Source organism: Mauremys reevesii, linkage group 3 (genome assembly GCF_016161935.1).
Source record: "Mauremys reevesii isolate NIE-2019 linkage group 3, ASM1616193v1, whole genome shotgun sequence".
Classification (NCBI taxonomy): Eukaryota; Metazoa; Chordata; order Testudines; family Geoemydidae; genus Mauremys; species Mauremys reevesii.
In genome coordinates this window covers 172,987,696-173,000,764 of record NC_052625.1, presented here as the reverse complement: position 1 = coordinate 173,000,764, position 13,069 = coordinate 172,987,696, and the positions used below count along the sequence as shown (strand labels likewise).

The 13,069-nt window shown below is 44.1% G+C and overlaps 1 protein-coding gene across 2 annotated transcripts in view; it reads left to right on the top strand.

The window, feature by feature from the left end:
- The window catches only part of PXDN (peroxidasin), a 152,385-nt gene that overhangs the window by 131,380 nt on the left and 7,936 nt on the right, over nt 1-13,069 (top strand). For both annotated transcript variants that reach the window (XM_039532192.1, XM_039532191.1), the window contains 2 exons: nt 2,881-3,001; nt 10,864-10,996. In XM_039532192.1, coding sequence (XP_039388126.1) covers nt 2,881-3,001; nt 10,864-10,996 — 254 coding nt within the window. The remainder of the gene's footprint in view (nt 1-2,880; nt 3,002-10,863; nt 10,997-13,069) is intronic.

Here is a 13,069-nt window from a genome sequence, read left to right as displayed (position 1 = left end):
ATGATTTGCGTAGCTGATTTGCTCAGTTTTCAAGTTAAAAGATGCTTTTGAGATTTTGACCTCTGCCCCAATATTCTGCAAATATCATAGGTAGTTCAGACTTGTCCATGAGGCTCCTGGGCTTGACTATAACCCTTTCATCCTCTACTAGATTCTCTGTCTTCCGTTTTGCAAACAGTGTGTTTGGTTAGTGCTCAAGCTTACTCCATTGCAATCCTAGCTTTTAAAACTGATTTGTGGTAGTAGTGAGCAAAATTTCTTTTCCACGATCTCTCCTCTCCCTCCAAGGGGTCTTTTATTTCCAGTTTTGTTCTCTAAATGGGACATCTTCCCATCCCCATCAAATGGAACAAACTGAACGCAAGACAAACTCTCTCTATGAAAAGACCCTCTTAGGAGTCTCAGAAGTGGAGCTCAGCCATAATTTCTCTCAGCTACCAATCCCTGCTTTACAAGGGGAAGTCTGGGTGGCTTATTGGGGGCCTCAGCATCCCTGCATTGCAGCACCCCTACTGCTAGCTGAAACTCCTCAAGAGGTGCTTCTGCAGGAGATGGGACTTGGCAAACCAGACTGCATTTATCAAAGATACTTCAGGGATAAGTACAAAAATCCTCTTTGGCTCCCATAAGTCAAAATAAAACCTGAAAAAGCAAAATAACATGGAGGTTGGAGAGGGAGACCATAAAGCACTCCAGATTATTATATTCTTCCATTGTCATTTTGTTCATCTCCAAAGATGAAGACCGCTCTTTCAGTTTATAATCCAGAGACAGAGAAGCATGAGAGGTTCTTTCCTCTAGAGATTTTGAATGTCTTGGGAAGAAAATGGTTGTCAACACTGAAGTCCAGCCAGAGAAGGAAGAGAAGATAAAGCCAAGGACAAATATCTCCCTTCCAAACCAGGACAGATTTTTCCATCCCCTACATTCCATTTTCAGCAGTCATTAGGAGAGGTCACTGCTGATCACCACCACTACCCTGTCTCCTTTCATCCAATTCTACATCTGAGTTTATCTGTCTGACATCTCTTTGTACGTGGTGTTATCTTGAACTAAACATAGTTCAGAACTAACACAGAATGCCTCATCTTCCCTCCTGTTAATGCCACCACCATCATCCACATCCTATTCAGATCATTCCATTTCTTCCACCTTGACATCTCCAAGATCTGTCCTTTTCTTGCTATCCTTAGTGCTCAATCTCTCATTCAGGACCTCATCTCTCTCCTCAAATACTGTAAAATCCTCCTCTGTGGCCTCCCATACACACATCCCCCCTCAGTTCATACAAAATGCAGCCAATAAAGTCCTATTCCTTCCCTGTGCATGGGAATGATTTGTAGGCATCATGGCCAGTGCAGGTTTTAAAATTTACAGATTTTGACAGGAAATTTTTCCCCTGTGTCAGGGACAACATGAAGGAAAGCAAAAAGATGATTAACGGAGAAATGGACAATTGGGCAATTGATGGTGGCTCTGTTGTCCGAGTGAATGTGGGGAGTGACAATCAAGGAGCTAGCAGATCTAATAGATGGGGTGGGCTAAATGGTAAAAGGCCTAAAAAAGGCAAAGACGAGGAGCTTGGGTCTGATATATTAAAAAAAGGGGGAGCCAGATCAATATTCCCTCTAATTTTTCCCACCCATGTGCGGAATTAATTTTGTTATGTGCACCAATATGGAGGTGAAGTGTGACACATCACTTCCATATTGGTGCACATAACATAATTTATGTGGCGAGGGTGAGGCTGAGGGATTCAGGGTGCAGGAGGGGGGCTCAGGGCTGGGGCAGACGTTTGGGGTGCAAGGGTGGGTGAGGGCTCCGGCTGGGGATGAGAGGTCTGGGGTGCAGTGGGGCTCCCTGGGGCTATGGTGGGGAGAGAGGATTCCCCTCCTTCCCCCTTAGCCCTAGCTCTCTCTGTCCCCACAGCAGCACCTGGTTTCTTATTTTTTTCTTTGTTGCTCATTGCTTCTCAGATATCTTGCACTGAGAGAGAAGTTATGACTAGAATGGAAAATTAGTTATCTGATTACTTCCGTCCTTTAGGTGCTTCTACAATGGCCTCTTTTGGTGGGCACGTCTACAATTAACAGAGTGGAATAAGAGATTAGTGTTAAGAAATGTATATTTGGAATTGAGTATTTCCTTTTAACTTTGCAAGGTCTTATCTAGAGACAGAAAAGAAAGGGCATGCTATGTCCTGGAGCTTTGTGGACAAATCTGAACTGCCTCCAATATTTGCAGATATTTCAGACTTGGAGAGAGGTCATTTTGAGAGGGGAAATCACCATTTTTTTCCATTTTCTAGCTTCCAGTGCTGCAACTCAAACCTGGGGCTTTGAAAGTCCTTCTTTTGAATTACTAGTAACCAGAATTCCAATTTCAGAATCTTTTTAATAAAGAGAGGTTCTGTAGAATCTATCTTGCTCTCTCATATCTCTGTTGACTGTGACAAGCCAATAGAAGCAAAAAGTAGTTTGAAAACTTGTCATTGAATAGATACAAGAAGATCTGATGAATGCTGTTTTTGTTTAGCATCTTTTCAGAGTAGAACTACACTATAAACAAAATTATAGACTTCCTGAAGCAGGTATAGGTCTGAATTGTACAAGGAGGTGTGAAGATCTGATAATGTATGAAAGAGGTGAACATAGTTAAAGGAAAAATAATTTAGTACTACTAGGTGAATAATTTAAAAAAATAATCACAAGATTTAATTAAAAGAAAAGAAAAACTTCCATAAGCCACCATACTGAAGAAAACAGGATTTAATTCTGTAGTTTTTTATATGTTGCTAGTATATTATTTACAATTATTATTGTCATAAAATTATAAATTTATAATTTAATTTCCAACATATAATTTGTTGTCTTATTTCAGATTGTAGAACTAGAGGGCAGTTTAATGCATTTTCATATCACTTCCGGGGAAGACGTTCTCTTGATTATAGCTTTCAGGAGGACAAGCCCTTGAAGAAAATGAAAATGCACAAAACAGTGAGGTAAGCATTTTGTACTAAGGTCTGAAAAAGGGTGGGTTTTTTTGTTTGTTTTGGTTTGTTTTTGTGTAAGGTGGAGGAAAATTGAATGATTTCCTGCAAATGTACATTAGGTTTTGCAGTCTCCAGTCCATCAGTCTGGGAATGATGCCTTTCACTCTGACGCTTCTAGATGTTCAAAAGCAAAACAAAATTGAATGCTACAGGTTGTTGTCAACTTTAGGTCCTGTTTCTGCTGTGGTTTACCTTCCAGCTCTAATTTTCCTAAGACCTTCAACATGTGAAACAATAACACTTAAGCCCTCAGTCCTGTTTACATTTCACATTTCTTCTGAGGAAAACAAAGAAAAAGCAGCAGAAAATCTGGGTCTTCTACATCCGTCAATAACAGCATCTGTTTGCCTGGAAAATGCCCACACTCCTGCTGTCCCCAAAGTGACACAAGCAGGGATTACAGATAATATGTGCCCCACCTCAGTGTCTAGTACTTGCTTAGAAGCCAGGGCAGGGCAACTATTGGGGCAGTAGCACTGAAATCAGTAATAACGGGCTAGATTCTCTCGTGCCAAGATTCATTCACTGCAGGAATGGGGGAGAGAAGAGTTTTGGTTATGGCTTCCTGATCCTCAAGTTGCACCAGCACTGATATAAGTTACAGAAGCGTAAGGTCTGTTCTGGTTTATGAAAACTGTAGGGGACCCTATTCCAGCTGTGAACTGGCGAAGTAGAGGTGGGTTCTTCTCCATCCAGATGTGCCCTTTCCCTGCCCTTACACACACCTTACTCCAGTTGGTGTAGGAACTAGTGTCACGTGTTTTATGATATTGAGTGTCCCGTTCTAGAGGAATTCTCAAACCAGCAGTAGCAGCCAGATTCTAGTTCTTTTGCAGCATCTGGAACTTAGAAGGGGAGAATCTGTCATAGTATGTTCATATCTCCAGATCTACAAGAAAGGAGGCCCTTGCATAATAAGATTCCATCTTGTCTCCTTTTTGTCTAGAAATTGTGTTTCTTGTGTCCCAGGTACCCCGTGATTTAGATATTAAGCTGAATTCTTCAGTTATAACTCACTCTCAGATGCGATCACATCCCAAAACAGTTTCTCAAGAATCTCACCCTCATGGGCACCTTTTGAGGATGAAAACTTATTCTTCTTCGAGTGATTGCTCATGTGCATTCCACAATAGGTATGTGTGCTCACCATGTGCACTGGTGCCGAAAGTTTTTTCCCTAGCAAAACCCGTAGGGGAGCGCCCCTAGCGACCCCTGGCGTGGCGCCTCCATGGCGCAGTATAAGGGGTGCTGCACGCTCCCCCCACCCTCAGTTCCTTCTTGCCGCCAGGGAAGGTGCATCGGAACTGCTCTGCTCCAGCTTGGCTGCAGCTTTCCTCTTGAACTCTTGTTCGTTCATAGTTAGTAGTACCTGTAGTTAAAGTAGTTTAGATTAATGTTAGTTTAGTTTAGTGCGCCCAGGTTGGGGCATCCCCCATGCCCTGGGCTTTAAGTCATGTGACACTTGCAGGCGACTGATGCCAGTGAGTGAGCTGCACATGGACTGTTTACGCTGTCTGGGGGAAACCCATCTCAGCGATCACTGCAAGATATGCAGATCCTTCAAGCCTCAGACCAAGAAAGAAAGGAACATTTGGCTTCTGAGCCACCAGTCAACACCGCTCCACATCCATGGAGCACGCCAAGAAGGCTAAGAAGAAGTCTTCTCTGCCAATAAACCCCGTTAGCCTCAAGGCCTCCGACTCAGGTTGAGCAGAGCAGCCTGGCCCACTCGGTGCCGACTTCCCCAGATGTCCAGGTGCCTTCCATGCGGGAGGTCCTGCAAGTGGCTCGGGACGTCATGTCTCTGCCAGTTCCAGCAGCACTACGACCGTTGGGTCCCAGGTCCAGAGGCAAGCCACCACTTGGATCTCCGAGTCACCGCCTGATCGGTACAGTTCGCGTTCTAGGGAATGTTCCCAATGCTGTTTGCCGATCAGCAACCGCCCCGTGCGCAGTCTGCGCCGGTCCTTGATCCCCCCACCGGGGGTTCTGACTGGCAGGGGTTCCAGGCACTGCTTCGCCTGGAGGGACCATAGACCTCGCCAGGGGAGCAGGCCCCGTCGAGACCGAGACAGACGGCACTGGAGGTCCTTGTCACTGAGGGGCCATCATAGCCCGTCGCAATATAGGCATCAACGCCATTCCCATTCTTCATCTCGCTCCTGGACCCCGCCACGGCACCAGTCCCACAGTCCCAGGTGTCGATCGCCGGCACCTCGCTGTCGCGGATCCACCCGTTGGAGCCAATCGCTGAGCAGCTGCTACTGGTGGTACTCCCCTCCTCCACGCCAGGATCACGGTTTCATGGTTGGCACCGTTCCCAACACCTCTGCTCCTCCCAGTTCCGGGACAGCGGCAGCTCGTACAAGAGCCCTTCATAGTCGTCACTCGATGAGACAGGCTAGTCAGGCTGAACAGCCTGCTCCGCCAGTGCCACAGCAGGTGCAGTGGCACCGGACTCCTTGTCCAGCACCGTGGTACCAATGAGCCCAGTGGCCCCCGACGCAGCCCCTGGTGGTGTCTCGCTTGGTGGCCGGAACCTCGGAGAGACCGTTAGCCTCCCTATCTCAGCCCCCCAGAAAGGAGTCGGTGGAGCATTCATCTCTGATTCCGCGTCTAGAGGGCGACCAAGTGGTGGGACCTCCGGCACTGGTGGGTGTACACAGTAGTGCACCCCCCATCCTCATCCTACCCCAATAAGGCAATTATGGCCCCTCCTCCACCTGTTCCTCAGGAGGACTCTAAGGCCCACCAGGAACTGTGGAAAAGGGTGGCATTGAGCCTCAATCTTCAAGCCAAGGAGGTAGAGGAAACATTAGACTCCCTCTTCAATGTCTTCTCAGCCTTGGCACCGGGCAGGGTGGCCCTCCCACTCCATGAAGGGGTGGTGAAAATTTCAAAGGCCTTGTGGCAAACCCCGGCCTCCTTGTCCCCCATCTCTAAGAAGATGGACTGGAAGTACTTTGTGCCCACCAGGGGACATGAATACCTGTACACCCACCCTGTCCCCAACTCCCTGGTGGTCGAGTCGGTCAACCACAAGGAGAGTCAGGGCCAACCAGCCCCATGCCAAAAAATAAAGACTCAAGGGGGCTGGACTTATTTGGGAGAAAGGTTTATTCGTCCTCGAGTTTCCAAGGCTCCTTGGCTTAGGAGAGGTGGAAGTGGTGCCAGCGGAGTTCAGACGCAATGGGTACTACTCCTGCTATTTCCTTATCCTGAAGGCCAAAGAGGGGCTCAGGCCCATCCTGGACCTGCGAGGCCTGAACCAGTACATGGTAAAGCTCAAGTTTCGCATCGTCTCTCTGGCCTGTATCATCCCTTCCCTGGATCCTGGGGACTGGTACGCAACCCTCAGTCTGCAGGATGCGTACTTCCACATTCATATATTGGAGGGGCACAGGTGTTTCCTCCGTTTCACAGTTGGGCAGGAACACTACCAATTTACGGTCCTCCAGTTTGGCCTGTCCACTGCTCTCAGGGTGTTCACGAAATGCATGTCTGTGGTGGTGGCCTACCTCAGACATCGTGGGGTTCAGAGCTTCCCCTGTCTCGACGACTGGCTGGTCAAGGGCAGCTCCAGATCTCAGGTGTGGAATCATGTGGCACTCCTCCTGTCCATGACACCAAGTACACATTAGTCCCGGTGCAGCGCATAGAGTTTATCGGGGCAGTCCTGGACACAACATCAGCCAGGGCCTCCCTCCCACCGGACAGATTTGAGACTTTAAAAGGGCTCATCAGCACGGTCACAAGGTTCCTCATGACCACAGCCAGAGCATGCCTCCAGCTCCTGGGTCACATGTCGGCATGCATATATGTGGTTTGCCTCACTAGACTCAGGATGAGGCCCCTCCAGCTCTGATTTGCCTCGGTGTTCTCCCAGTCCAGAGACAGGATGGACAAAGTCCTCACTGTGCCTGAACATGCTCCATGGGGTCCTGTTCAGGGGCAGGCCCCCATCGGTGGAGTTTGTGTCCAATGCATCGGACCTGGGTCGGGGGGCCCACGTGGGGAACATTCATACCCAAGGTCTGTGGTCTGCGCAGGACCTTGCTCTGCTTATAAACGTCAAGGAGCTCCGAGTGGTCCGGCTGGCATGCGTGGCCTTCCGCTTGCACCTGGAGGGCAGAGTGTTCAGGGTTCTCACGGACAACATGGCCTAGATGTTTTACATCAACAGGCAACTCCTACCCACCTCCAACAGATATAGCTTGGAATCACCTGTTGTGGAATGCACATGACCAATCACTCGAAGAAGAAAAGACAATTACCTTTTCCGTAACTGGTGCTCTTCAAGATGTGTTGCTCATGTCCATTCCACATCCCACCTTCCTTTCCCTGTTGGAGTTAGGTAATAGATAATAATTGGAGATATACCAATCTCCTAGAACTGGAAGGGACCTTGAAAGGTCATTGAGTCCAGCCCCCTGCTTTCACTAGCAGGATCAATTTTTGCCCCAGATCCGTAAGTGGCCCCCTCAAGGATTGAACTCACAACTCTGGGTTGAGCAAGCCAATACTCAAACCACTGAGCTATCCCTCCGCCCCTGGCAAGAAGGAACTGAGGGTGGGGGAAGCATGCAATTCCCCTTATACCACGCCATGGAGACGCCACTCCAGGGGGGTTCTGTGAGTGCTCCCCTATGAGTACTGCTAAGGGAAAAACTTCCAGCACTGGTGCACGTGGCAAGCATGCACAGCTATTGTGGAATGGACATGAGCAGTACATCTCAAAGAACACCAGTTACAGAAAAGGTAACTGTATTTTATAACTAGTCCATCAATAGAGGCCTTCATCTGCTCACTCTCCCACATAGATGTTGGAATCCTCTCAGATTCTGAAAGAGTCTGAAAGAAACAAGCTTTTACATACATTTTGTCATAGATTATTTATTTGTGTTTATATGTATAAACCTTTCTCAACCAGAGCCCCAAAACAGTTGGGACAAAATTACTCTGACTACCCAAATCTGTGCCAGAGTATAATCGACTCTGTTACACATTAATGCTCTATCAAAACAATGCTTAAGACTGTACACTTTTTTTTTTTATCACCACAAATGTAAGGACTACCAGACGGTAGCTTGCACAAAACTGGTTTCTGAATCTGAAGTATCCAGTTACATGTTTACAAGGTGGGCTAGTATGTATGAAGGGCCTTGTGTTTAGCTAATATAACATTCTGTTTGCAAGGGCTCCTATTTAAAAAGTAAAATTCTGATCAAGCCACTGTTCAGGGCCCATCGATTCATTTATTTCACGAGCCCGAAAGTGAGTGAGCCAAGAGAATGATCCCAGCCTTCTCCAGGACACCCTTCTCCCTCAGGGCCAGTTGGAAGTTCTTCTTATGAAACAAGAATACTGGGTAGGACAAAATGTGTAGTGTGACCACACTTCAGGTATATAGCGTATAGTTGTATGCCAACTAGACCAACTCTTATATAACATGAACAAAGGATACAGACAGGAATTTGCAGTTTGTTTGTTTGTTTGTTTGTTTGATTTTTATAACCATGAAAAAGTGCCTATCCCTGGTTCTCGGCTCCCCTGACAATCCTTTTAAATATATACAACATACACATTAAATAAAATATCTTTCCTCAATTGCTGCCAGAACATAAAATTGTGGCCCCAGCAAACAACTAACAAAAATGTAATTGCTCCAACAGAATATCCACTAGTGTTCTTTTCCATTTTCTAGCCCCATAAATTCCCCTCCCACCCCACTCCTGAGCCAGGGAGGAAAGGTGGGCTTGCATAGGCTGCCTGAAGGTAATGAACTAGGGATGTTATGGGGAGCAGATTCCAAAAGTAAAAAACCCTTAAGGAGAATGTGTCCCACCATCACCTTTTATTTGATATCAGTATGGCTCTAGCTCAGGTCCTTTTGCTGACCATAATTGTGGAAGTCTGACATGAGAGGAAAGGTTTAAAAATGTTTAATTTAATCCAGCAGGTGTTTGGTGTAGAGACCTCTTGCTATGTTATAAGAGATACAAAGGGAAAGATATCCTTGAAGTAAAAGTTGCATCTTGACTTCATGAGTCCACCATATTCCAGTGTCCTCATAATAGTGTTATGCACTCACAAGGACCTCAAGTGCTGTATAGGCTCAAGATGAAGATAGTCCCTACCCCCAAAGAATTTATAATCTAGAAGTCAGGATATGCTTGGAAGCACATATTAGGTAACAACTCAGAGGGTATTTACTTGGCTTACTTTGTGTGAGTATTATGAAATGAGTGAACTGGAGGGCTTCAGCGGTGACTCAGTCAGAGAAATCTGAGCCTCTGCTGTCAAATTTTGCATTAGTAAAATACAAGCTATACACATAAAACCACTTGTTCTTACAGCAAACAAAACATTTTATTGCTGCTTCTGTATGTCTGATGAATTATAAACAACATTGAACAAAATTCATGTATGGAATAACTCCACTGAGACTAATGAAATTACACAAGGAGTGAATTTGTTGCACAACATGTCAGCCATTTTAACAACTTGTAAATACATTTAATAACACTAAGGAAGAGTAGGAATAAAAAATGCTTAACAAACACTGTAACTTTCACTTTGACTGTTAAAAGTTGCCCTGAAGTAGCAGAGCATTGTAGATTATGGTTCTCCTTCCTACGTGAACTTTTACCAACTTTTCCAAATTTCCATAGCATAAACAATAATATACAGGCAAAAGTTTTTTGTCACATATTTATAAAGCTATAAAGAAGTTAAGTCCCATAAAAATTAAAGTAAAAAGAAAGCATCAGTTTCTCCTACCCTGGTAACAAAGAGAATCTTTTGAACTCTTTTTTAGTTAGAACAGAAATATCAATAGGGAGGAATTTCCCAGATTGCTAAGTGAGAGATGTAGACACTACTTATACCAATGGGATGCAAGGGCTATATTCATACTTGATGTAAAAATTGTGTTACTACAGAGATGCCTCTGGCATCAGCAACCCTCAAACAGGAATGTGTGGCATACTCTGCTACATGGGCCCTGAGTGCTTCATGCGGTAAATTGTTTAATAATTAATACTATCTCTATTTTTACTCAATGTTTTATGAAATCTGTCTAGATGATATAATTAATACTGAATATGTCAATTTTCTCTGATGTCTTTACACAATATTTTCACTGAAGATTGAACTGATTAAAATGATTTTGGAATGTAAGTTTGCCAGATGTCAATTGCAATAGGCAATAGACAAGTGGCTCTACATTATTCTGTACTGTAAAAACACTATTGCCTTCAAGTGCTTATGAAATTGGAAACAGGCAAGTAAACCAACTTGTTCCATTTTCAAAGACTGAGGTTTTAAGCACAGATGCTTTTTCTGACATCTATTCATGGAAGAAATTTTAAAGTGAGTCCAAGCACAGTGCTGATTACAATTACACAAGTAAATCAGTAGTATTCTTTCACTCTGAATTATTGTTGGATGTTTAGCTTAACTGCTTCACTGGTTCTTTTCTTTTGTGAATAGTAGGCAATGCCATGAAAATGGTATTGACTAACAACTTTTTCTGTCCCCTAACATAGTAGACATAAAACTTTTAAGACTGATGCATTCTGTCCTCAAAACTTCCTGTCCCTGCTGGTATAAGGAATAATACGTTAATCTACCCTGACACCATATCCTGCTACAATGGCACTGGTGTTCTGTTGTGCTTCATAAAACTCATACAACCAGCTGCCTATACTTAATTTATTCATAATTTACATTTTGGATAGCCCCTATGCAAATAGCCTGTCTATTGAAAATTTATTGGGTGAATATCCTGATCTATTTTCCTCTTGTTGCAGTTCTACAAAACAGGGTAAACATTTTAATAATGCCACTTCAGCTTCTGATGAACATATAAAATTACCTGTGGTGAATGACTTCAGAGAATTTGTTTTAGAAATGCAAAAGACGATCAAAAGTCTCAGAAATCAGGTAAGAAGATGTAATGAACATTTTCTAATCTTACATTTAATTTAAATCATTTTAAACTTTAAACAGCATATTTACAAAGAATATTGATCCTTCTGTGGCCTTAAATATATAGACTTCCCTTGCATTCCTCAATTCAAAATTTATCTTGTAATCTTTTGACAAAATGGAACACAGCATAGTGTACATATTATTGTTTATTTTTGCGTATTTTGTTAATCTTATTTAAAACAAAGATTATACAGTTTCTTTGTTGATTTCTGTTACCAAAACCTTGTGTAAGCAATGCATTCCATGTATGTATGAAACTGTTCATGGAATTAGCTTTTTCCTTCATGCTTAGACCTGGAATTTATAGAATCTGGGTTTATGGTTTGCATCTGATTAAAATCTGTGATTGAGCCATATCTGTGATATACTATGCAATTGTTATGAATAATGTGGTATGTGCCAAATTGTAATTGTAAATAATTATACCCAGGATTCAGATCTTTTTTAAAAGACTTTTACAGTGTGACATAAATTAATTCTCTTAATAATCAGACTAACTAAAGTAGCCATAATAGTAGCCACTCAAAAAAGTTATTATTTATGCACAAGATATTTTACACATCAGAGAACTCCCAAAGTTGGTCATAAGGAATGAAGTTCCTTCAAAAGTAACTCCACATTAAATGTACTGGATATGTTAGTGATTTCTAAGCATATATTTGTCTGGACTGTAGTTTGACCTCCCTGTTCACAGGTGCAATTTACACTCACAGTGTGTATCTACAACCTAGGTAATTCAGCTACTCAAACTTGGAGTTGAATGACCAAAATTCAGGTACAAATTACACCACAAAAGGAAGTCCACCCATTTGGAATTTTCACTTTATTATATCACAAGCATGTTCAGAAATAACTAACATTGTCTAAATATAGTTGTGCTGTGGCATCATCAGGGATACTGTTCCTGACAGCTTGTATTCCATGGATATTCCATGGATCCCTGATGATGCCACAGCACAACTGGTTGCTGAGCTCTGTGCCTTTATCCTCAGACACAACTATTTCAAATTTGATGACAATATATATCTCCAGATCAGTGGCACCGCTATGGGCACCCGCATGGCCCCACAATATGCCAATATTTTTATGGCTGACCTGGAACAACGCTTCCTCACCTCCCGTCCACTCACGCCCCTTCTCTACCTACGCTACATTGATGACATCTTCATCATCTGGACCCATGGGAAGGAGACTCTGGAAAAATTCCACCACGATTTCAACAGCTTCCACCCCACCATCAACCTCAGCCTGGACCAATCTACACGGGAGGTCCACTTCCTAGACACTACGGTGCAAATAATTGATGGTCACATTAACACCACCCTATACCGAAAACCTACCGACCGCTATGCCTACATTCATGCCTCCAGCTTCCATCCCGGGCACACCACAAGATCCATTGTCTACAGCCAAGCACTGAGGTACAACCGCATCTGCTCTAACCCCACAGACAGAGACCAACACCTACAAAATCTCCACCAAGCATTCTCAAAAATACATAACACTAACGAGGAAATAAGGAGACAGATCAACAGAGCCAGACGTGTACCCAGAAGCCTCCTACTGCAAGACAAACCCAAGAAAGAAACCAACAGGACTCCACTGGCCATCACATACAGTCCCCAGCTCAAACCCCTCCAGCGCATCATCAGGGATCTACAACCCATCCTGGAGAATGATCCCACACTTTCACAGGCCTTGGGTGGCAGGCCAGTCCTCGCCCACAGACAACCTGCCAACCTGAAGCATATTCTCACCAGTAACTGCACACCGCACCATAGTAACTCTAGCTCAGGAACCAACCCATGCAACAAACCTCGATGCCAACTCTGCCCACATATCTACACCAGCAACACCATCACAGGACCTAACCAGATCAGCCACACCATCACCGGTTCATTCACCTGCACGTCCACCAATGTAATATATGCCATCATATGCCAGCAATGCCCCTCTGCTATGTACATCGGCCAAACTGGACAGTCTCTAAGGAAAAGGATAAATGGACACAAATCAGATATTAGG